Source organism: Mesocricetus auratus, unplaced genomic scaffold, assembly GCF_017639785.1.
Source record: "Mesocricetus auratus isolate SY011 unplaced genomic scaffold, BCM_Maur_2.0 Super-Scaffold_100003, whole genome shotgun sequence".
NCBI lineage: Eukaryota > Metazoa > Chordata > Mammalia > Rodentia > Cricetidae > Mesocricetus > Mesocricetus auratus.
Window position 1 is genome coordinate 19058691 of NW_024429188.1, and position 26048 is coordinate 19084738.

At 37.2% G+C, this 26048-nt stretch overlaps 2 protein-coding genes across 7 annotated transcripts in view; both read left to right on the forward strand.

Annotated features, from left to right (window-relative positions):
• Nhs (NHS actin remodeling regulator) overlaps window positions 1-10722 on the forward strand; it is a 328267-nt gene extending 317545 nt beyond the window's left edge. For all 6 annotated transcript variants that reach the window (XM_040744099.1, XM_040744100.1, XM_021229584.2 and 3 more), the window contains one exon: window positions 6582-10722. In XM_040744099.1, the coding sequence (XP_040600033.1) occupies window positions 6582-7188 (607 nt within the window). In that variant the 3' untranslated portion in view covers window positions 7189-10722. The remainder of the gene's footprint in view (window positions 1-6581) is intronic.
• A 5033-nt stretch (window positions 10723-15755) lies between these two features.
• On the forward strand, window positions 15756-25630 carry Scml1 (Scm polycomb group protein like 1). Its single transcript, XM_040744101.1, has 6 exons — window positions 15756-16489; window positions 18314-18388; window positions 21164-21268; window positions 21792-22428; window positions 23694-23833; window positions 24180-25630. Exons 1-6 carry the CDS (start codon window positions 16460-16462, stop codon window positions 24312-24314), a joined length of 1122 nt encoding a protein of 373 aa, XP_040600035.1. The 5' UTR covers window positions 15756-16459; the 3' UTR covers window positions 24315-25630.
• Window positions 25631-26048: the final 418 nt, after the last annotated feature.

Genomic DNA, 26048 nt, shown 5'->3' on the forward strand with positions numbered 1-26048 from the left:
GCATTTCCCAGATGGCTAAGGATGTTGAGCACTTTCTCAAGTGCCTCTCAGCCATTTTAGACTCCTCTATTGAAAATTCTCTATTTAGTTCTGCAGCCCACTTTTTAATTGGATCCTTTGGTGTTTTGGAGACTTGCTTCTTGAGTTCTTTGTAAATTTTGGAGATCAACCCTCTGTCAGATGTGGGGTTAGTGAATATTTTTTCCCATTCTGTGGGCTGCCTTTTTGTCTTACTCACTGTGTCCTTTGCCTTAGAGAAGTTTCTCAGTTTCAGGAGGTCCCATTTATTAATTGTTGATCTCACTGTCTGTGCTACTGGTGTTATATTCAGGAAGCTGTCTCCTGTACCAATTCGTTCAAGGGTACCACCCACTTTCTCTTCTAAGAGGTTCAGTGTGGCTGGATTTATGTTGAGGTCTTTGATCCATTTGGACTTAAGTTTTGTGCATGGCGATAAACATGGATAGATCTGCATGCTTCTACATTCCAGCCTCCAGTTATGCTAGCACCATTTGTTGAAGATGCTTTCTGTATTCCATTGTATATTTTTAGCTTCTTTATCAAAGATCAGATGTTCATACGTGTGTGGGTTAATATCCGGGTTTTCAATTCGATTCCATTGATCTACCTGTCTATTTATGTGCCAATACCAAGCTGTTTTCAGGACTATAACTCTATAATAGAGCTTGAAGTCAGGGATGGTGATGCCTCCGGACTTTGCCTTGTTGAACAGGGTTTTTTTTTTTTGGCTATCCTGGGTCTTTTGTTTTTCCATACAAAGTTAATTATTGTTCTTTCAAGGTCTGTGAAGTATTGTGTTGGGATTTTAGTGAGGATTACATTGAATCTGTAGATTGCTTTTGGCAGGATTGCCATTTTTACTACATTGATCCTACCTATCCAAGAGCATGGGAGATCTTTCCATTTTCTGAGGGCTTCTTTAATTTCTTTCTTTAAAGATTCAAAGTTCTTGTGATACAGGTCTTTCACTTGTTTGGTTAGCGTTACCCCAAGGTATTTTATGTTGTTTGTGGCAATTATAAAGGGTGATGTTTCTCTGATTTCTTTCTCAGCCCTTTTATCATCTGTATATAGTAGGGCTACTGATTTTCTTGAGTTGATCTTGTAGACTGCCACTTTGCTGAAGGTGTTAATCAGGGAAAGTTTGACCTCTTCCTTCCCAATTTGTATCCTCTTGATCCCCTTTTTTTGTCATATGGCAATGGCTAGAACTTCAATTACAATGTTGAAAAGGTATGGAGAGAGTGGACAGCCTTGTATTGTTCCTGATTTTAGAGGAATTGCATTGAGTTTCTGTCCATTTAGTTTGATGTTGGCTGTTGGTTTACTGTATATAGCTTTTATTATGTTTAAGTATGTCCCTGTTATCCCAGATCTCTCTAAGACCTTTATCATGAAGGGGTGTTGGATTTTGTCAAAGGCTTTTTCAGCATCTAGTAAGATGATCATGTGATTTTTGTTTTTCAGCTTGTTTATATGGTGGATTACGTTGATGGATTTTCATATGTTGAACCATCCCTGCATCCCTGGGATGAAACCTACTTGATCGTGGTGAATGATTGTTTTGATATGTTCTTGGATCTGATTTGCCAGTATTTTATTGAGTATTTTTGCATCAATGTTCATGAGGGATATTGGTCTGAAGTTCTCTTTCTTAGTTGTGTCTTTGTGTGGCTTGGGGATCAAGGTTATTGAATCCTCATAGATAGAGTTTGGCAAAGTACCTTCTGCTTCTATTGTGTGGAATACTTTGAGAAGAACTGGTATAAGCTGTTCTTTGAATTTCTGGTAGAATTCTGCACTGAGGCCATCTAGACCTGGGCATTTTTTGGTTGGGAGACTATTGATGACTGCTTCTATTTCCATAGGGCTATAGGTCTATTTAGATTGCTTATCTGTTCTTGATTTTATTTTGGCAAGTGATAGCTATCCAGGAAGTCGTCCATTTCCTTTAAATTTTCGAATTTTGTGGAGTACAGATTTTCAAAGTATGACCTGATGACTCTCTGAATTTCCTCAGAGTCCATTGTTAGGTTCCCCTTTTCATTTCTGATTTTGTTAATTTCCACGTTCACTCTCTGCTGTTTGGTAAGTTTGGACAAAGGTTTGTCTATCTTGTTGATTTTATCAAAGAACCACCCCTTCGTTGCATTGATTCTTTATATTGTTTTCCTAGTTTCTACTTTACTGATTACAGCCCTTAATTTGATTATTTCCTGGCGTCTACTCCTCCTGGGGGAGTTTGCTTCTTTGTTTTCTAGAGCTTTCAGCTGTGCTGTTAATTCTCCAGTATAACTCTTCTCCAGTTTCTTCATGTGGGCACTTAGTGCTATGAACCTCCCCTGTAGCACTGCTTTCAAAGTGTCTCCCATAGTTTTGGGTATGTTGTGTTTTCTTTCTCATTGAATTCTAGGAAGTCTTTAATTTCTTTTTTTATTTCTTCTTTGACCCAGGAATGGTGCAGTTGTGCACTATTCAATTTCCATGAGTTTGTAGGTTTTCTGCAATTTGTGTTGTTGTTGAATTCTAATTTTAAAGCATGGTGGTCTGATAAGATGCGTGGAGTTATTCCAATTTTTTTGAAGCTGCTGAGGCTGGATATGGTGCCAAGTATGTGGTTGATTTTTGAGAAGGTTCCATGTGGTGGTGAGAAGAAGGTATATTCTTTTTCATGTGGATGAAATGTTCTATAGATGTCTGTTAATCCCAGTTGTGTCATTACTTCTATTAGTCCCTTTGCTTCTTTGTTGAGTTTCTGTCTGTTATTCCTGTCTAGTGGTGAGAGTGGTACGTTGAAATCTGCCACTATAAGTGTGTGGGGCTTTATATGTGATTTAAGTTTTAGTAATGTTTCTTTTACGAATGTGGATGCCTTTGTATTTGGGGCATAGATGTTCAGGATAGACACTTAATCTTGGTGGATTTCGCCTGTGATGAGTATGTAATGACCTCCTTCATCTCTTTTGATTTTATTTTAAAGTCTAATTTGTTAGATATTAGGATTGTACCCCTGCTTGTTTCTTGGGTTCATTTGATTGGAAAAATTTTTTCCCAACCTTTAACTCTCAGGTAATGGCTCTCTTTGAGGGTGAGGTGTGTTTCTTGTATGCAGCAGAAGGATGGATTCTGTCTTTGCTTTCCTGTGTCTTTTTATGGGTGAGTTAAGACCATTAATGTTGAGGGATATTAATGCCCATTGATTGCTCATTCTTCTTTGATTTGGAATGGTTGTTGGTGGTGGAATTATGTGTGGAATTTCACCCCTTTGTTCTTTTAGCTGTTGGTAGAAAGGGATTCTCTAATGCCTATGTTTTTCTGGTTGTACTTAACTTCCTTGTGTTGGAGTTTTCCTTCCAAAACTTTCTGAAGGGCTGGGTTAGTGGATACATATTGCTTGAATCTAGTTTTGTCATGGAATATCTTGTTTTCTTCATCTATAGTGATTAAGAGCTTTGCCGGGTATAGTAGTCTGGGCTGGCATCCATGGTCTCTTAGTGTTGGTAGAATATCTATTCTGGACCTTCTGGCTTTCAGAGTTTCCATGGAGAAGTCAGGTGTAATTCTGATAGGTCTGCCTTTGTATGTTACTTGGCCTTTTTCCTTAGCTGCTCTTAATATTCTTTCTTTATTCTGTATATTTGGGGTCTTGATTATTATGTGGCGAGGGGACTTTTTTTTTGTGATCCACTCTATTTGGTGTTCTGTAAGCTTCTTGTACCTTCATTGGCATATCTTTCTTAAGGTTGGGAAAGTTTTCTTCTATGATTTTGTTGAATATGTTTTCTGCCCCTTTGAGGTGGTTTTCTTCTCCTTCTTCTATACCTCTTATTCTTAGGTTTGGTCTTTTCATGGTGTCCCATATTTCCTGGATGTTTTGTATTAAGGATTTGTTGGACTTAAGATTTTCTTTGGTAGATGAATCCATTTCTCCTAGTGAATCTTCAACACCTGAGATTCTCTCTTCCATCTCTTGTATTCTGTTGGTAATGCTTGTATCGGTAGTACCTGACCATTTGCCCAGCTTTTCTATTTCCAGCCTTTCTTCAGATTGTGTTTTTTTTATTGTCTCTATTTCAGTTTTCAACCCTTGCACTGTTTGCATTGTTTCTTGCAATTTTCGGTTTATCTTTTCTTCCATTTGTTGCCTTTTATGAATTTTTTGGTTTGTTCTTTCTTCCATGTCTTGCATTTTTTTGGTTTGCTTTTTCAGGGAAGCATTTTGTATCTCTAATACATACAACCAAAACAAGAGCAAGAGAGGAAGGATTATCTTTCTAAGTCAAATTCATAGACTTGTATGCATGTTTCAAAATATGAGTCTAGATAGACAGCTATAGTCACACAGACAGACAGACAGACAGACACACATATAGAGTTCAATTAAGAGAGTTCAGTAAGAATCACCGAAGGGAAGATACTGGATGATTTCCTGAGGAAAGACATTCTGGAACAAATTTACATGTGAAAACAACTTATAGTTAAATGACTTGGAGTGAAAGCCCAAACTCCAGGGTAACCTCTGTTGTGTATATTGTATTTTGTGTTTATCTTTGCAGTGCTAGAGATAAAATCCAGGATCCCACACATGCTAGGGACGCCCTTTGTCACCGAGTTATACCTTTAACCCCTGGATTTTAACTAATCCCTTGACTCTACAAAATATGTTCAAAGCTATAACCTCACACTAGCTGATACAAAACTATGTTGATTTGTTATAACAATCTGAGCCCATCTCTGCTTGGAACAACTGAAAATTGCTTCTTTTGTTCTCTTTTTAAAAATTACATTTCTTTTATGACACTGACTTTTACCTCTAAAATGAAAGGCTGTATCCAGTGAATAGGGGATGCTCTCTAGGTTGCTTACCTAGAGCACGGTTGTGCCTTTGCTGCCCATACATGCCTTCTCTTCTGTACGTTTATAACCTCCTACCAATGACCCATACTTGCAACAATCCATTACAGCTGCTGACCAGAAAAAGCAGAGCCAGAACTCATCCTTGGAATCAAACTCATAGCCACTGAACTTTAAAATTCCCAAAGGACAGAACCTGGGGATTACCTTTCCTTTTTCACAGACTTAATCTCTCCTCCTATCCCTTGGACTTCGATTTTTTTAAAGGTTTCTATTTTCTGTTGGTGCTGTTTTCTTTTGTTTTTCTTAAAGAAGGAGCACTGGTCTTTAGCAACATCACTTTCCCATGGGTTCCATTAGCAGCACACTCTGTGTGTACCTTAGCAGGCATGCTTCCTCACAAACTGGGTAAGACTTACCAGTTTATGTTCTTCACCACAGCTGCTGTCAAAACCCCAATGGTATTCCTCTAACCCTCACGCTTCATTTCCAATCTCAGTACAATTTTTTAATTTGCTGTGCAAGTTAATAAACTCTCAAAGAACCATCTGATGTGTCTGGAATAGTGGTAGGATACACGTTGTAGAATCAGAAAGATATTGGATTGGAATCCTGACAATGCTGTTTTCTATGCTGTCTTGAATAAGTTTAGTCTCTAAACTTAACCTCCCAGATGATTCTGTTGGTAAAAAATGTCTAGAATACTATAGATGCTAAGAACACATGCTATATGAAAACTCTGTCATCTGAAGGTACCAAGAACAGATATGTAAAGATATCAACCACAGAGATTTCTCTGAGCAAAAGCATGCTCCCCTGGAATCTGGCATGGCAAAGCAGACACTTCTTTACCACACAAGGTTTTAAGTTAGTGAGAGAGCATGCCACCAGAGTCAGGAATGACTGGGTTATACTGAAGACTCATTGAGTTTATGTCCACTTACTTTCCAAAATAAGATCAATAATTTCATGATGGAAACAGAGGTTAGGTAGATTTAAGGAGTTTGGTAATCTTAGATTTGTATTTGTGTAGGATTTGCCTGTTTGGTTTCACCCCAGTGACAAGAGTTAATTTGCTCCCTTGAGAGTTTAGATTTTATAATATTTTAAGAGTTCCAGAAATGGTTTGAGTTTTCAATTCCTCACAAAGAGTTGACTTACTGTTTGATAAGCTGTTGATGTCCCTGAGTGGCTAAGGGTTGCCATATTTGTATTTTTTAAAAAAGACTGATTTATTTTAAAGGACACTTAACTAACTTTCCATGTGCAATATATTAAAATGTAGATTTAACTTGTAAAATATAGGGTAGTGTGCAGCGCAAATCTCCATTGTTCATCACCAGGTACCAAACTAAGGCCAGTCATGTCCCAGCAATGCCATTCTACACTTGCTGCACTTAGTATTATTTGGAAGCTGTTCATTGATGTGAAAATATTCCTCTGTGTTGTCCAGACAGATTTAATGAGAAAAAGCAACAATCTTTCCCCACATTGTAAACAGAGGTCAGCAGGTGTTTTGCTCCCTTAAACTTGAGGAGGGTGAGTAATGAAGCTTAACCTTCCTCAGTGTGGAGCTAATGCTTAGTGTTCTACCCCATAGGATGCTCTTCAAATATAGTAGATTCAGGGATCAGATGGAACTCTTCTTGATTCCTAAAATTGTTTGTAACTCAGATATCCACCCCATTTTCTCTTTTCTTTAAAAGATCCAAGAGGAAAGTACTTGGAAGAAAAGATTCTGGGGACATGTCTATTAGAAGCAAATCCAGAGTTCCCCTTGGCAGTAGTAGCAGCAGTGCCAGTTCTGTCCCTTCACCCAGCAGCAATGTGGCAGCTGGGACTAGCCAGAGGTCTCCTGGTCTCATCTACCGAAATGCCAAAAAGTCCAACACATCCAACGAAGAGTTTAAGCTGCTGCTTCTCAAGAAAGGCAGTCGCTCTGATTCTAGTTATCGCATGTCTGCCACCGAAATCCTGAAGAGCCCCATCCTGCCCAAGCCTCCTGGAGAGTTCAGTTCAGAGTCCCCACAAAGCCCTGATGATAACCACCAGGGCGCACCTGGGGCTGAAGCACTGTCCCCTCTGTCACCGTGCTCTCCACGAGTCAATGCGGAAGGGTTTTCCTCGAAAAACTTTGCCACCTCAGCATCAGCACGCGTTGGACGTTCCAGGGTCCCACCTGTGGCCAGCAGCAGCCGCTACAGTGTCCGGTGCCGGCTGTACAATACACCGATGCAGGCCATCTCCGAGGGAGAGACTGAAAACTCTGATGGGAGCCCACATGACGACCGATCCTCTCAGAGCTCCACATAGTTTGCCTGAGCCAAACTGACCTCAGATGTCCAACCTCTTACTAATGAAAGGATTTTGTGACACCATAGAGGAACTGGGAGAAGTGGCAACAGGGTGGGGGGGGTGTCGCATCGTTGCTTGGCAATGAGCTTTTAAATATGTGCTGGAGAAACAGAAAGTGGGTAAGTCATTTATATTAGTTTTCATGTTTTAAGTAGCAGTTCTGTCTGTCGTGGTTTTCTTCAGCGTAGTTTGATTTACTCAAACTCATTCCTTGTGATAATAGAGGATACAAAAATATCTAACTTTCTTGAAACCTAGACAAGGTTTTCCCAGAGCTGCCTATTCCGAAAATAAAGCCCTCACTGTCATACTTTAAGAAGATGAAATTACTCTGGAGGTTTGGTATTTTTTTACATTAAAATGAACTAAAGCAAAATTTAGAAGAAAAACTACACATATGTAAATACCATATTTTTGATAAAAAGGTGTAAATAGATTTATCAATGATGAGTGGACAAGTGGCCAATTATCTACCACACCGCAACTGTTTATAGGAAACACACAAAGTATAGTAACTGTATTCTGTGAATACCATTTTCATATCAGATACCATGTTTAAATGTCCACCAACATGACTTGTGAGTGATAAACCTCAAATATGAATTTCAAACTGGTGAAATAATGGAAATATTGAGGTCATGTACTGAAATGTGATTTATTTAAAATAATGAATTCAGACCTAATCATTGTTGTGACAAATTGTAGCAGAAACAAGCTAATCTCAGTTTGTGGCTGTGATTTGCCATGTGGCAATTTGAAGAGAATGAAAGCATGCGTTTGATTTTTTTTATCAACAAGAGAAATCACCATTCTCAATGCAAAGACCCCCCCCCCAATAGCATTAAACAGTGTCCTTTAGGATCTAATTTTTTCAATGAATTGCTTTAAGGAGAATGAGTAGAGAAACCAGTAGTTAATTTTAGGTCATGTTTTATATAAAGCTACTGGGGACAGTCATACTCTAATGATTATACTCTTTAAGCTTCTTAATTAGCTCCAGGTTCTCAAACTAACAGAAATAAAACCTAAGCATGCCACAGAGCTATTGAATTCTCAGTAAGTACCTGCCATGAGTTATCAGCGAAGCTTTCTCTCTGTGCTGATGAGATTCATGCTACCTAAAACATAACAGAAATGACACTGTGAACAATGTAGTTGGGAAATAGGTATGTGTATATGCATTATTTATATTCATTCTTCAACTGGGCATGGGGAGCAGCTCTGGTTCACAATGCTACATACAATGAATTTTTGTCTGGTTTTTACTAGATCTGCTTGATGGCAAAAAGGGGAGGGTGGTGGGTGGGAAAGGAAATGTCAGGGCAAGTGCCCTGATAAAATGAAGGCAGGGAAACAAGCTGAATTACTTGAAATTACTTGAATTTTCTTGTCTTAAAACTGAAAAAAAAGAAGTATAGTAACAAGTTGAAATCTGCAAGTGGTTCTCACACCTCTGATTTTAACATGAACTGATACTAATGATTGAAATCATATGTCAGAAATACAAACACCTATATACTTAGAATACATTATGAATGGGAGCAGTAGAAATTAGAACTGAGAAGGGGTATGATCTGTGAAAGACTAGAACGTGATGACAATGACAGAACACACCAGGGTTACCAAGAAATTGATAAGCAACCGGCTTTATGCCTATGCAAGTGATATTTGAGAAAGTAAGATGTATGAAAGGATTTACTTATGATAAATGAAGGAGAAAGTCTGGTCTAAGAAGACACTGTCTTTCAATAGAAATTCATTATAATATTTACAGATTAAGAATTAAAGAATCTGTTGTTGGTGTTTTGTTTGGGGGGAAAAAGTCTGGCTTCTTCTGTTATTTGTTTTTACTACCAAATTGTATTAGTTAATTTCTTGTATGTCATTCTTGTATGTAAAATGGGTGTTAGGGGTGGAGGGATAGAGGAAGAGATTGAGAACTGGGAGAGAGAATGAGAGAGAGTGAGAGAGTGAGCGTAAGTGTGTACTGGGGATAGATAAACTACCTGGTAAAGGGTTTGAACATATACAAAGTGTTATCATTTTATTAAAAGAAAAATGTTGGGGATTGACAAAAGTTGACCATCATTTATCACTGGAACATGTAACTCATTAAAAAACAAAACAAAACAAAAACAACACAACACAACACAAAACACACACACACACACACACACAACCAGCATGGTGTGACATCATGTGGGATCATAAACAAATCTGTCTCATGATTTGGGAAAAGTACACTCCACAAAATTTAAAATAAAAACTTTTAGACAAATGTGATAAGGAACCATCATTTCCAGTCACAATAGGTGATCATTCGTAAGTTTCATAAAAGCAGTTCGTTTGCAGTATGGCTTTTGTGTAGCTAGGGGGTTTTTAGTGTGAAGAAAGGTATGTGGGCTTTAAAAGTGATTCTAAATCTTGAACAGAAAAACTCATAAATTGGCTTTAATAAAGATGTCACCTTTTATTGACATTAATTTAAGTAATCATGCCATATATTTTTAAGATGCATGTTTGACTTGAATTGTGAGGCAATAAGGTACCGTCAATATGATGATCACAGAACCAACCCTTATAATATAGTTTTACTTATTTTGTTTACTCTAGAAATCTATAGCAGAGTTTCTCTATTTTGTATTTCATAGATTTAAAGAAATCCCAAATAAAGATGGATTTTAGATTCACTGTGGATAAGAATATTGAATAAGAAAGTTTTAAAAGCAAGAAAATCCTTAATAATCTGGAATAGTCGACACGGCTTTGTAATATACTAAACAAGACAAAGATATAGGGCTGTCTTTAACATCACTGTCAGCTTGAAGCAGGTTACACACATTAGGTAGTGTTTAAAAAAAACAAAAACAAAAATCAAAACCAATTGAAACTTTCCTCTGTTGTTTGCACTGATGCTAATTTTTCTTCTGTGTTTATCCAACATGTTTGTGTTCTGTGGGGGAGTTCTGTTTCACTTTCATGCTTTTTTGGTGATTCTAGTTTGATTTTTCTTGTTTTGCTGTTGGCTAAGTAGAGGACATGGACTAGTTGTAGCAAACAAAACATACTGTTTGCTCTTACCAGTGAGTACAATCTCTATAGTGGAAATTGCCTAGAGGATAGATTGGATGGTAACAAAGCTTGAACTCTGAAGGTTATGGTGTAACTATTTTGGTACTAGAACCAGTTCATGCTGGCGGAAAAGACAATGGTTTTTGGACTTGCATCCGTTTTGTATTTTTGTAACATTTGTAAATAGGAACTTTTTAAATTGTTGCAAAGATGGTTTCTTTTGTAAGATGTTTTCAACGTTTACATTCAATCCAAGCCTTTGTATATTTTAGAGTTGTGCAACACTTTAAGTCTTGTATTTATTTTTAGTAAAAACGGTGACAGTTTCATTGTGAACCCCTCTCAAAAAAATGTATCAGAACAGTTTGATTACCTAGAAAGTGTGTATAGAGACTGCAAATAAACGTGACTGCAATTAAAGAACTGGGTTTTCTCTTTATTGTTATATAACTATAGTTTGGAGGTTTCACAAGCATGAAGTGTTTCACAGGCAACCAGATATACAGGAGGGGTTTATTAGCAGGAAAGCATGGTATCTATAATAGAAACTACTCTAGTTTCATTTTTAATAGGGAATTATACATTTTAATGCCCAAGCTTCCTTGTGGTTCCTTTCTACAACAGGTTAAGATTTGTGACTTTATTTTGAAACACTTGACTGCTTTGTTTCAGAGTTTATTATACTTGTACATCAAAAAGGATTGATATATGTAAGATGAATTGCCACTAGTTGATGACACATCAGCTTTATTATATAACAAAACTACTGTCTCGAGCACTAAGTGCTTTGCATACACTAATGTATATTCTTGCCAAGATATGGCCACAAGATATGCCCATTTTATACTGGAGAAAACAACATGATTATAATTTAGCTTGCACATCGCTTTAGAATAAATAAGTGTTGGTCATGATGTTTAAATCCAGCAACTACGACACTGGAAGATTTTAGCTTTGTACTCCAGTATGTGCTTATTGAAGACTGGAAATAACTTCATTAGTGCTCTTCGGCTACCAAGAAAAGATCTGTTTCTAAGACGCCAGCCCCTCCCCATTCAAGTTTTAGCACTGAAGTGTACTCCTGGAACCCAGTCATCATTGACATCTCTAGTGGATTACAGAAGGAGGAAAGGGGTATGTGGTTGTATGTTAATAGTAGCATGCTTTAAATAGCCAAATGCAAGTGACTGTCACACTTAGGAAATTTGCCCCTTGAATTACTTTTGGGGCAAGAAGTTTTACTAGTTGGACCAGACTTCAGTGTCTCCACAAAAATTCTGCTTGAGAGACTCTTGCAAAAGAACCCTAGAAGCTTCCTGTCCTCCCAATCGTTTCAGCTAAAGTAAGTCAAGGATCCAAGGCCCAACTTCACACCTTCGAAGCCAGAGAGGACTTGCCTCTCAGTAGGCAGAAAGGCCCTCTCTGCTGGAAACTTTCCCTTTCTCCACCCTATTTCCATCTGAAGTGTGAAAAATCTCCCATTCTAAATAGCCTTTTGGTCATCCACGGGATTTCCTCGCTAGTAGTCACATAATATTCATAATATTTAGGAGTAGCTACGGATTGGTTAGCGCAGTCACCTGATTAGACACAAAAGCCGTAAACACACATTGTTTTACGGCCAGGCACTTTGCTCTCCTGAGCTTTACAACACGCAGTGTGTCAGGCACACCTGGTTTCCTGCACGTGGGAAGTTAAAAGGTGTCAACAGATCTCAAAGTTCGCTGTTGGCTGCCAGACGTCTAGGTGGACGCCTAGCGGCCTGTTGGTGGATTTCTGAAGCTTCTGCAAGCCGATGTGGCCGTTTCTTCATCAAAATACGTAAGTTTTGAGTATCTTAGACCCTTTTAAACTATTTTTTGTCATGGATAGATATGTGAGAGTGTATTAATATGGAAAACTGTCTTCTGAAGTGTCTGAGGCCCTCCGGGCTGAGGAGATTTGTTTGTTGGGAATGGCAAATCTGTACTTTATTACCTCAGATATCATAAGCTCTGTAGTTGGGTGATTCCAATACTTTTTATAAAATTTAGCTCTCCAGACCACCAGCGCTTGTCATCTATTAGTAGCCTCGATAACTGCTTTTTGGTTGAAGACAGTAAAACCTTCTCGTTTGATTGTTAGTGGGGAAGAAAGAAAAAGATGGAGAGAGGTATCCAGGAGGCCTTCCGGAGTATTGTGCTTATTGTTTGCTTTCCAGTGGGTAGATGTGTCATCCCGGAAAGATGTTAAGATGTCTGGATCCCTGTAAGACCCAGTAGTTTCAAGATATGCTTCTGGGACTGGCTGAGTGCTGTGTGCTCCTTGGATTAAAAAAAAATGTGGGCAGGGGCTCTAATCTGTTAGGAATCATTTGGCTCCCTCCTGTCCAGATTCTCTCTGAATTCCTCCCGTCTACCGTTGTAAGATGCCATGTATGTTGTTAAGGAAGAGTAGAATGTTGATTTCAGCCCATTCAGTCAATGGGATAAGCGGATGCAATGTACTTTTCCAGATTTGGGCTGATTTGGGGTTTTATAACATTGAAAGGCCTAGATGCTATAAATTACATTTTGTGTTTTTAAGAAGTCTTAGAATAAAAGTTTGTTTTCAATTTTCCTAGTCATTGTGATGTCATAGGTTGATGGTAAGTGACTCCTTAATTTGGTTGTGTGTGAGTTTATAAATTATATCTCTCTGCCTTGATTTGCCTTTTTGTATTTTAAAGAATTATTAGGAAAAATATGCTTTTTAGTCATCCTAATAAATGTTAGTTATGCCTTATGGGATAAATGGATAGAACATAAGTTGTTTTTTTGCCTGAAGTGTATCAATCTGGTTACTGTGTTTTACCTTGTGTTTCTTTATGAAATCATAGGGTCAAACATAAATTTCAGTCATCCTAAAGCTATCCTTTATGGGATATGTTCTTGTAGGTGACACTTGATTTGGTCTACTTTGAGGTTTTTTTTAACATAGAAAGATAAAGCTGTTGTGACTTACATTTTATGTTTTTAAGAAGTTTTAGCATAAAGGTAGTTTTCAGCTATCCTGGTCCCTTTCAGCTATGCCTTATGGGATAAGTTGGTTGCAGGTGACTCACCTAGTTTGGTTTGTGGGAATTTGGCCTGCTTTGAGATTTTCTTTTTCTTTTTAGTTTATTTTTTCTTTTTTTTTTTTTTGGAGACAGGGTTTCTCTGTGTAGCTTTGGAGCCTGTCCTGGAACTCACTTTGTAGAACAGACTGGCCTCGAACTCACAGAGATCCACATGCCTCTGCACCCCAAGTACTGAGAATAAAGGCATGTTCTACCATCTCCTGGCATGATTTAAGATTTTTTAATATAGAAAAATGTAGGTGTTTTGACTTATATTTTGTGATTTTAATACCTTTTTTAGTGTAAAAATTAGTTTTTATCATCCTGGTCACTGTAAGCTATGCCTTGTGGGATAAGTGGTTAGCAGGTGACTCTCCCAGTTTATTCTGTTTGGGTCTTTTATAACCTGGAGATATCTGTCTTGGTTTGCTTTATGTACTTCTAAGAAGTCACTGAATAGAACAGTTTTAAGCCATCCTGCCCACTGTGATCTATGTCTTACGGGATCAACTGGAGGTCTTTGACACCCCTCTCCCATTTTGGTCTAATTGGAGCTTTTGTAACTTGAAATTTACCTACCTGCCTTTTGTGATTTGCCTTGTAGATTCTTAAGTTTTATGGTAAAAAGTATTTTTTGGCATCCTGTTCACTGTGAGCACTGCCTTATGGGATAAGTTGATGGAAGGCGATAGTGTGGATTTTGGCTGTTTTGGTTTTTTTTTTTTTTGAGGTTTAGCAAAAGGGTGGTTTTATTTTTCTCATTTTTATTACATTCTTTTAGAGTTTCATACAATGAATTTTGATCATGTTCACAATCCTTCCCAAGTATTTCTCATCTTGCTGTTGTAATTTGCTGTCTGTGTCTTTAAGAAGTCTTGGGTAAAAGCTAGGCTTTAGGCCATCCTAATCATTGTCAACTACATTTAACGAAATATGTTCATGCAGATTATTCTTCAAATTTGGCCTCATTTGTAGTTTCATATCTTAGAAATTCCTGCCTGCTGTGATTTGGCTTTTGTGTCTCTATAATTTGTTAATGTAAAAGATTTTTTGAGCCATGTTTGTTAGTCATTGTGAGTTATGCCTTATGTTGTTGGCAGGTGACTCTCCTAATTTGGATTGTTTTGAGGTTTATAACTTGGAGTTTTCCTGATGCTTTGATTTGCCTTGTGTGTTTTTAAGAAGTCTTAGAATCAAAGTTATTTAGTACCTTCTGATACTTGTTTTGTTCTGATTAGAGATAAGTAGGAAAACATTGTATTATGTTGTCAAACAACCGGCTGACTTCAGCAGCTCTCTAAAGAGGGCTATTTAGAAAGTAGTGAAGTATTTTCCGATCTGTAAATCCTGTTTTCTAACTTTTTACCCACTATTTCTTCTTATAGGAACTTTTATTCTAGAAGTACTTGTACCAATGCAAGACTGTTCTACAACGTTCACTGTAAGAGTAAAACGTTAAAAGTAATTTCATTTTTTTCACAATTTTAAGATGTTAAAATAACCATGATGTAATCTTGGAAAGATCTCTCCTACCTAATAGGCTACTTTTGGCCGATTTTGAGTTTTTTGGGTTGATTCATATACTGTGTTATCTTTCATGTTCGGCTTCTTGTACTCAAGGTTGCAGTTATGAGGTTTCTTCTTGTTGGCAACAGCAGTAAGTAGTTTATTTTCAGTGTGTATATCTCCTTGTATGGATACAGCTACAGGTTAATCTTATAGTCAGGAATTCCTAAACAGTTGAAAATAAAATGTGGTGGAAATTATAGGCCAAATTGAGGTGTATTACAATTTGAAAACTATGCAGTATTGATCTGCATTTGTCTAACGTGGGAGTTAACTCTTCCATCTTCTTAGTCTCCCTTTCAATCTTGTCCTTAAGGACTCTGGTCACTAGTCTTCCCACAGCAGATTAGAGGAGAATGGGAAAGATATGAAACCCTGATCTCTTTCTTGTGTCTCTGCCTGCCACTCTTACTCAGGATGAATAAAATAAACTGTTGCACTGGGGTGTCGCTCCAGTAAATATGTGGTAGGAATTCAAGTCAGACCTCTGATACAAGCTAGAGGATCATATCATTGCAGACATGCATGGTTCTAGTTCCACAATGAATGACTCAGAGCTATAATCCAGCCATGAGAATTCCAGAGTTTTCTGTTTATATTTCATGTGCATTCATTTAGGTTTAATGTTAAAGTCTAACTCACTAAGCAATCATGATTTTAGAGCTGCTTTGGACCCTGGAGATAAGAGTCTCAGAAGGGTTTACAGGGCAGGTGAGGAGGCGGGGTCTCTAGGTGCTCAGCCCACATTGCAGCAGCATCACCACCAGCAAGAGTCCAGCATCACAACAGCCCAGCAGCATCACCATCACGGCCAGCAGCAGCAACAGCAGCAGCACAACAGCAGCAGTAATAGAGACATCAGAGGTGGAGCCTGGAAGTGACAGTGACAGCAGTAGCAGCAGTGGTTTCAGAGGCAGCAGCAACAGCAGTGGTATCAGAGGCAGCTGCAGAGACAGTAGTGGCCCAGGCAGTAGTGGCAGTAGCATTGGTGTCAAGGGTGACAGTGGAAGCTGAAAGCCTTTAGATCAAAACCGAGTCTTGAGACAGTTTGTTAGCATTCTGCCTCCTTAAGCAAAAGGTCCCTTTGAGCTCCTTTACAAAAGTGTTAGCAGTATATTCTCTTGTTTGGTGGTTTTAGTGCTCTCTTTGTAGACATTACGTTGTGAAGCGACTGTTCACAGATTGCACTTGCTTTTAACCTCATTGTGAACTCCCAGTCATGGATAGTATAGCTCTTCTATACATAAAGATTTATTCTAGTGCTGGGAATGGTAGCCTAGTGATAAGGCACTTGCCTAGCATGGATAAGCTCCTAGGTTCCACCCTCAGCCCCATAAAGTCACTCATGTTAAGTTGATTTAGATATTAGGTACATGAAATAACATATTATGCATTTCTTTTCAGGAGTACGTTCGCCTCTTAGATGACTAAGCAGTTTCACAAGTAAACCTCCCTGCAAGTCTAACAGTAATAGGCTCGAATCAGAGGAAGTGGATTTTCTCCTGTTGCACAGCAATGATGTCTGCCTCCAGAGAAATGGATCGGGTTTGTATTTTAAATTGATCATCTCTGTTCTTTTCCTTGCGCTTTGGTTTTTGCTAAACCGAGTTAAAATGAAATGAATAGATAATAAGTGCAGTTTTGACAATGCTCTGTAAAATTTCAGTGAGCATTTATGTATAAATTTAAGAACATACACTTAACATTCTTTGGTACTCTGAAATCGGATTGCAAACAAATAGAGTTAATATAGACCTCAACTTTATGAGAATCTGACAAACAGCTTTTCAAATTGGTTTGTCTTTTAAAAATTTCTGTTGTATTCTGTTGAATTTCTTAATCTTTGAAGTTGAACACAAATGTAAATTATTAAAGTATATTTAATTTTGCAAAGCAGTGAACACGTTTATTTAGTCACATAAGAACATGTGTATTAATACCATTGAACTAATCTACGTAACTTTCAGCTTCTATCAACTGCTATGTTTTTCATCATTGGAGTCAATGCTCACTGTCAATTATTTAGAGCCATTTTGGGGAATATTTACTTGAAAACACAAGCTACCGTGTGAAGGTAAACTACTGTATTTTTGTAAGGATCATTATGTAACCCAGTTGTGTGTTACTTTAGTAACCTAATCGGTGGAAGGTAATCACATACAGAGCTATCAAGTCTGTTTACTTTAAAATCTCCTTGCCTCATTTCTTAGAATAATTATTTTGCAGATATATAGCAGTTATTTGTGGTGGCTTTTCTTCTTTATACCCTGTCTTATTTATTAATTTATTAAGTGTATGACGTGCTTGTGTTTCTTACCTGGTCCACATGGTGGCAGTGTTTGCTTAGGAATCAAAACTGATGCAATGCTCCCATCACAGTTTTGTTAGGGTTTTTGTTTGGGGGCTTTCTTTTCTTTTCTGTTTTTTTTCTTTCTTTCTTTCTTTTTTGGCTTTGAAAGCAGTTTCAACACGGAAGTCTAATGTCTCTGCCATTAAGGACAGGAGGTGTTAAACTCCATGGAACAGGGGGCTCTGGTGTAAATGAGAACATAGTTCTCCAATTATACTTTTTCTCTTGTTTCCTGAAAGACAGTGCTTGACATACCCAGGCTGCCCTTGAACTCACCATCCACCTGCCTTAGCTTCCTGAGTTTTGGTATTTCAGGCATGTGTTACCTTCCCTGGCTCACATATACCTTTCTACACAGACATGGTATTTAAAATTGGCAAAGATCCTTTAATAATACAACAAATTTTCAAAACTTCTAAGAAGTGAAATTAAAGTTCTCAGCTTTTCTTTTTGTTATTTTATATTTCCTTTTAATTTGCTAAGAAATCTTTCTTCTGTACAACTATGAATATCTCCCTAGAATGATTATATGCTCTATGAGTATGTACCAAACATTGCACATTTCAGTTATGTAAGTAATACCAAGCAACTAGTTGTCCCGTATATTGGTGTTTACTATTTTAATGAGAAACGCTTAAATTCCAACCACATTATGGAGTTCCTCTAAACTGACACTCAAGGACATGCTCTATCCTTAATCTCTTTAGACAGTGAAATCTTAGCCATTTTATATATTCCTTTTTCTTATGTATTAGGACATTCTGAAAAACTTTTTACTGGAATTCTAAATCTAGACTCTTCTGCTAAAGTCTTCTTTCCTTTATCCTTTTGCTTGACTGGCAGTTATTTCCATTCCTTGTAATGTGAATTTTTGTTTCATCTCTGCTTTAATCAAGACTCTTGAAATATTGGTGAAAATTGAAAAAACTTAATAGATAAGTATAAGTAAGGTATAATCACTATTTGATGTAACTCTTACTGAAATAAAGTATTTACTTGTGGTGTAAAAATTATTCTAGAGAGAACCTCACTCATCTGAAATTCGTGAAACTGAAGAACCAAAAGCTATTTCTGATATCTTGAACTATTGTCAGGTATGATACTTCTCTTTTCAGTGTGTTTTTCTAGAATGTTAAATTGTGAGCATCTTACCTTATATGAGGGGGGATGTATATAATTAACTGAAATTTTGTCATATCAAATTTCTTGTGATTATTCACCCCATTATGATTATTTTGACTTAGAATAATATTTCAGGTTAAAATTTGAAATATCATTATGTGTATTTTAGAACATTAAAAACATTATCAAGTTTAGTTGTGACTTTTCCATCTATGTTGCCCAATATTACTTTCCACTATAAAATTTTTAAAGGAAGATTTGGTTGCACTTTAATATATACCTAATTAATTACATATTAAGATATCACAAATATCACAACAGAAATGAAAGGGCAGCCTACTCGTGTTTTACAAAGTATTTATCTTATATAATTTTGAGGGAAGTCATACAAAATAGCTTTGGTGTTAGAGACTGGTAGAAGTATCTAATTATTGTGGATTTTGTGAGCTGTATACCTCAGAGGCAATGGCAGTTCAGATAAATGGTTCTTATCCCATGAGGTTTGTAGAATACACTGAACTAACATAGTTTGAAAAGTAAAAGTTTGTGTGTTATCTTTTAGACTGACACTAGTGAGCACAGAAGCCATGATGGCAGGTCTTGGTGTTAAGATTGTACAGGAGTAGCAGAGGCTGGACAAGGCCACCCGACCTGCAGTGCCCAAATCTTGATAACCCTGAGGGTGTTGTGTTCAGCCGGAGGACCAGTAATTATACAGGTTGCATGGGATAGGACAGTGTGGATGAACAATTCTTGGGTTCCCAAGCTGTGCCCCTAAGCGGCCCTTGAGGATCCTGCCACTTCACTCTCCTTATCTGTGTAACAGATAATAGTAGCAATATATACTCTCAGGACTTGAAGGCAGATGCAGGATTGCCTCAAGTTCAAGATCAGCCCAATCTATATAGTTAGTTTAAGGTCATCCAGGGCTACATAATGAGACCCTGTGCCAAAAATAAAAACACAGAAACAAAGGAGTCTCTAACTATTTGATGAAAATGTAAATTTTCACCCTCTTTTTTACGATTACAATATAATTAGATCATTTCCACCTTCCCTTTCCTCCCTCCAAACCTTCCCATATACCTCTTCTTGCTCTCTTTGAAATTCATAACCTTTTTCATCAATTGCTATTGCATTCATTCATTCATACATACATACATACATACATACATACATACATACACACATTCCTAAACACCTATGTTCAGCCTGTATAGTGTTACTGTGTACATGTTTTCAGTGCTGACAATTTGGCACTGAACAGCCTATTTATTAATTTGTTCTTCCTTGGGGAAGACTATTGCTGTCACTCTCAGTATTTCTTAGTTGCCTATAGTTCTTGCTTTAATTTTTAATTTTAGGAAAAATCTTATTTTATATATCAGTCTCCCCATTCCCTTGCCCTTCCATCCTCCCATGCCCCCCACTGACCCCTGCAACCCGCCCCCATCCACTCCCCCAAAATAGTGAGGCCTTCCACGGGGGATCATCAAAGTCTGTCACATCATTTAGGAGAGGGCCTAGGCCCTCTTTCGTGTATCTGGGCTGCAATAGTATCTATCCATAGGGAGTGGGCTCTTAAAGTCCATTTGCTCCACTGTTAGAGAGGTCCCATAGACTGCCCAGGCCTCCTAGCTGGCACCCACATTCACAGCCCTTGTGGGCATTCCCTCATCCACTTTGGCATGTTTATTGATATCCTTCTTGTTCAGCTAATGTTTAGATAATCATGTTGGTGAGACTTTAGGGTTGTTGTTTCTGGTATTACTAGGAGCCACAGTATCACAGCAAACTCCTGATCCCATGCTATTACAATCTTCCTGCCTCGTTTTCCCCAATGTTCCCTGAACCTTAAGTGTAGGAGTTGTTCTATAGATGTATTCATTGGGACTGGGATACCAAGAGCACATTTTGAGAACTGCTGTCCCAGGCCGCTTATCACTTGCTCTGCTGAAATGGTCACTTTGCTTGCAGCACTGTCAAGATAAGATGAGCATTTCTCCAGGACATGGGTTTCCTTTTGTTGGTTTTATTGTTTGTTTGCTTTTCATGGTTTTTTAAAGTTCATGGCCCAACACCTAACAAAAGCAGTTCAGACAGGAGGAAGGCATTCATCCTTGAATGAAGAAATGTTTATGGCATTTTATAAATATGTTCTCTGAAATACCTGAGCATTTCAAGAAAATCCTTCAGTATGTTATCAGTGATGTTCCTCATTGGTATGGCATGTAAGATGTACTCAATGACATTGTGAGACTATCACTGGATGCGTAACTTTTAGAGTAGTTCGGAGCCATAAATTAAAACACATCTGTTTTATTTGACTCTATATTCTTCTCAGTGGAACACTCACTATTGGTTCACAAGCTGTGGTGTGGAAGCTGACTCTTATTGTTAGCAGATTTGAATGCTTGCCTCCGGATTTAGCACCCTCTTCTATGGAAAGTGACTGCAGCACACACGGTTAGGAGGTTGTGAGGAGCTGTGATGCACTCATATTGTGGCACTGAAGATGCTTCCACAGGCACATGAATCAGCTACTGCAGTGACAGGCGGAGACTCAGCATCTCAGTCAGTGTCCTGAGTCCCTTAGAAGCAGGCCTCCCTCTAATAGAAAATGTGATGTTTCTGACCACTGGAGAACTTCCATTGTGCCTGACAGTTAACTCTTGGCTTTGTGCATTTTCACATGTGCTACTTTTCTTTTGAAACAGCAACTACTAATACCTTTCTTTTTATGACAGGTGGTATACAAAACTGTTCAAAACCTGGAAAAGAAGTTTGATGACATGAATGAAAAAGTAACAAAAATTTATCAATCTCGTGCCAGATCTTTCTGGCATTACCCTGTAAGTGTAAAGAAACATTATCACAACTTTGATAAATATATTTTGTCTAATAATGTCAGTCACTTCAAAGTGATAGAGATCTAGTAAATATGGGATTACCGAGGCTTACCTGTACTTCCTGGAGGGGCAGATGGGGACTACAACTCTTTTTGAAAGAATAATCAAGTTCATGATTAATGAATGCAGAACAATAAGTATTTTAAAATATATAATTAGGATGTATCTATAAAATATATATCAAATTAAATGTAGGTCAGAGCCGGGTGGTGGCAGCACACGCCTTTAATCCCAGCACTCAGGAGGCAGAGGCAGGTGGATCTCTGTGGGTTCGAGACCAGCCTGGTCTACAAGAGCTAGTTCCAGGACAGCCTCCAAAGCCACAGAGAAACCCTGACTCAAAAACCAAAAAAAAAATGTAGATCAGAAGAGGAAGAAAAATCATATGATCAAAAGAGAACATGTAAAATGAGTTGCATGGAAGCCTTAATGTCCTGACTACTCTTTTTCTCTTTTTGTTATGAAGCCTCATAGATCAGCAACCAGAAGATACAATTACCTGACACCTAAGAGACGTAAAATACAGAGACTGAGACGATTCATTCATGATAATTCTATCTCCTATCCTCAAAGTTACAGTTCAACTTCACCAGTCCGCACAAGGGATGGCGATAGCCAGGCTATGTGGAACAGCCAGACTACAGATTACACTCAGACTTTCCAGTATGCAGATGCTTTTGACAACACCCAAACTTTCCAGTATGCTGATGTTATTGACAACACCCAGGCTTTCCAGTACTCTGATTCTATTGACAACAGCGAGAGTACCCAGAACACTGAGAACAATACTGTTTCCCAGGAAGTAGTATTTACTATGTCTTCACCAGAGAGGGCCTATCAAGAAACTCCATCTAGTCCTACATATACTGCCCAAACCTACCAACAATATTACAAATTTAAAGACATTCCTGGGTCTTCTACAATGACATACTACAGCAACTTTGAAAATACCAACTCAGACACCATCACTTCTGCAGGTTCAACAGTGAAGGAAGCAAGTCCCCTCCCTCCAGGGGAGCTCATCCCCATCCAGAATCCTGAAATGAGGCGATTGGCCTTACTGGAAGCTCAGCGTGTACCTGTGATTGATCCTAACACTTTTGGTGAGTTTGGAATGGCACCAATGATTAACATCCTCAAAGTAAACTAGGAGAAGTTTCTTGTTTCCTATTTTGATGGTTGATTTGTAGTTATATGTACAATGGCAGCTGTTTATTGAGTAGGTATTATGAGTAAGGCAGTGTGCTAATAAACTAATATGAATTGTCTCTGGTGATCTTCATAATGACACCCTTATGCTATTGAAATCTACTTTCTTTATCTTTCCCCATAGTAAATACTCAAAATGAGCATAAGGTGGTAAGAAAAGATGTCCTTTTGGATAATTCACAAACAGAAAAAATGAGATTTATATTGATTCTCTTTGGTTAGGAAAAAAGACCCACCCAACAAATTACCAAATCCCCTTCATTTGTCACCACACATTAACTGTAGAGTGTCAAACATTCCGCTTAAGGTAATATTTGAACACAAAGAAGTTTCCATATAACTTAGTGAACTGCACAGCTAAAACCTGCTGAGATGTGAGAATTTACATTGTTTCATGAGTCATTTTTAATAAAACATATTCAACCAACACATTTATTGCTATTCAATTGAACATGAAAGAATAATTGCATAAAATGTCCAAACCACTATTGATTAGACTCATCAGAAAATATTTTATTAATTCATTTTAACATTTAAACCACAATAGATGTGAATTTAGAGTAAAGGTCAATCTAAAAATGCCATATTGAACATAAGGGAGAGATTTGCTTCAGAGAACTTATCTTGTTACCTAAGATAATTGTGGTTATTGAAATTAGTTCATAGAACTAAAAACTAAGCAATTATAAAGTGTAAGCTTGGGGGATTTCCACTGCATTTAATACAATAAACCTAATTTAAAGAAAAATGTTTAAGAGAGGTTTTCAAGAAGTTCGCTGAAACTCTGAAAGTGAGAATGTACTGAACTCAGTACAGCTCTGATTATCCCAATTTAATCTAAGTAGCACCCTTTCCTGAACTTGTTTGTGACCTAAGCCTTGGATTGCCACATATGTTTCATGAACATTGAAGCTTTTCAATGCCATCTAAAGTAAAGCTGTCCTGCTCTTTGGGGGAGGCCCATTGACACATTCTTATGCAGCACTCCTCAGATCTTCATTCAGCCTCTCACGAGATTTTACAGTTGGAATCTTGAGTCCTTGTTTAGGTAATTAAGAGAAGGTTCCAAGAGTGAGACCATTGCTTTCTACCTAACGTCTCTTCTTTTCAACATGCTGATCAGATTTAAAGAATTTTCCCCACTCATTTTTAACTGCAGGTTCATCATCCCAGTGCAATGATGCTGTTGTGAGACACCTTGGAAACCCTTTAAACTGGTCTGTGAATGATGTGATAACATTTCTGAACCGTCTAGACCCTCCGTTGGCAGACCAACTCTACACAACCATCAGAAAACATGTAATGTATTTTTAAGTCCAGTTTTCCTGCTACCTTAATGCCATTGAATGACCTCTGTGCTCTTTCAGTTGGATACTGAGGGACACCCTATCATCTGATTTAATTTTTTTGAAAATATTGTCTTGCCCATCCTTCTATGTTTAATGGTAGGCTAATCTTAAAATTGGTATGAATATATGTTTCAAAATGATGCACAATGATATTTTTAATAGTTTTTATACAGGAGATACATATTCAGAGACTTTATAATGAGAAGCTTTAGTTTTATATGTTCTTATATACAAAGAAACAACTGCTTATCAAATGTAACAGTGTTGTTAATCATTTTAAAATTTTCTCTCTATAGGATATCGATGGGAAAGCCCTGATGCTGCTCAGTACTGATGTAATGATAAAATATATGAAGGTGAAGGTGGGAGTAGCCATGAAGTTTGGGAGCTACATTCAAAAGCTTAAAGATGGAGTGAATTGTGGCCAGTAAAAATGTTTGTAGAACTTGAAATGTTCTCATAAATCCCTTATTAATGCACAGTTGACTCCCTATGCTCATTAGTTTTTGTTTTGGAGAAGGTTCTCCTAAAATATAACTAGAATTGAAAAAAATACATTATAGTTAAAGTCTGCTTTGAGGTACATTTAACGTACTAGTATTAACATACATATGTGACTTCTGTAGAGTTTTCATTTTATAGTTAAAAATAGGCTTGATCCAAGAAACAAAAAGCTACCTTTGATTTGGGTTTAACTTTATACATATCTTTAAAGCAACTAAAGATGAAATATAAGGAACTAACAACATATAATTAAAGTGATGAAATTTTTTCATAGAAGAGAAATTAAAGAATATGAAGTTACCCTTCTTGAATATTTTATCTGTACAATACTGTAGTATACTTCTTATGTTCTACCAGTTTTTAGAAAAAAAGAATAGCTATATAATTTATTCCCCTCTACTACTACATCTCTGTTATGATTATTCAGATTCAGAAGGATAAAATGAAGTTTATGAAGTGTCTAATGAGCTCCAGACAACTAAATATTTGAACAAGACTTTAGATAAATTTTAGAGGTACAGAATGTTTGTTTTACCTTATAATTGTAAGTCAACAGTAGTTTGGAATAAGGTTAACTATAGTTTTAACATGCATACTTACTAAATTAAAGCCTCCATGTTTTTAAAATCAAATTTGGGCACTTATCTAAGAATTCATTGTTCAAATGTCTATATGACAATACTCATACTCAAAAAATTTTGAAGATATGTATTTGTATTTTCTGTGCTTATTCTGTAAACTGTGTATGTGCCACTTGTCTCTACTATTCCTTCTCAGTTTAGCCTTCAGTTAGTCAGAAACTGTGCCAATGCTAGTTTCCACATATGTCTTGTGCCATATTTGTTCCCTATTGAAAAATACACTAGTCTGACATGTTTGGAAGTTTATTTTATAATTTAAAACTTTCAATAGAAACATGAATCTTTTGTTATTGCTTGTCATATTGTATAACTTTTGAAATAAGATAAATTGAGAATTGATACTAATAACTTTGGCTACTTGTTGAAAATGGTAATGATGTATTAACCAGGGGCAAGAATTTGCATTATTTCTTTAGAAAACAATGGGTACTAGTTACTGAACACAGGTGGTTTAAAGGATTGCTTCATTTATATTCCTGCTTATGTGTAAAGACATTCTAACTTCATGCATTACAAATTGTATAAAGATATTATGCACATTTGAACATCTTCAGATGCTTGAAAAACACTGTGTTGTATATTTTTCAGATTTCAAAATATAATAAAGCCAAATAACTATAAAAATTAATGGAAATGTCTCAGACTTTTTAAAATTGAAAATTCTTGCAATATATTCTGATCAACCCTTCATCTCCTTCTAGATCCTTCCCAGTCCCCACTTACCCACCCCTCCAAATCCATATCTTCTTTCTCTTTAGAAAACAACCAAGAAACCAGGATCAAAAACAACAGCAAAAAAGGACAACACACACACACATACACACACACACATACATACACACACATACATACACACACATACATACACACACACACACCCCATAAAAACACAAAATTGAGAACTACACTATACAAGCAAAATACCAGTAAGATAAAAATGACCAAGCAAAGCAATATTAGGGGGAAAATCTACAAAAAGATTATTATGTTTGTTTTGTGTTGACCATCTACTGCTGATCA

Excerpts from the sequence above, each read along its gene's own strand:
- Scml1 (XM_040744101.1), top strand. The coding sequence starts at position 16,460 with ATGATGTCTGCCTCCAGAGAAATGGATCGG. Across the intron at positions 16,490-18,313 it reads CCTCCAGAGAAATGGATCGG|AGAGAACCTCACTCATCTGA; the intron begins GTTTGTATTTTA and ends AAATTATTCTAG. Across the intron at positions 21,269-21,791 it reads GATCTTTCTGGCATTACCCT|CCTCATAGATCAGCAACCAG; the intron begins GTAAGTGTAAAG and ends TTTGTTATGAAG.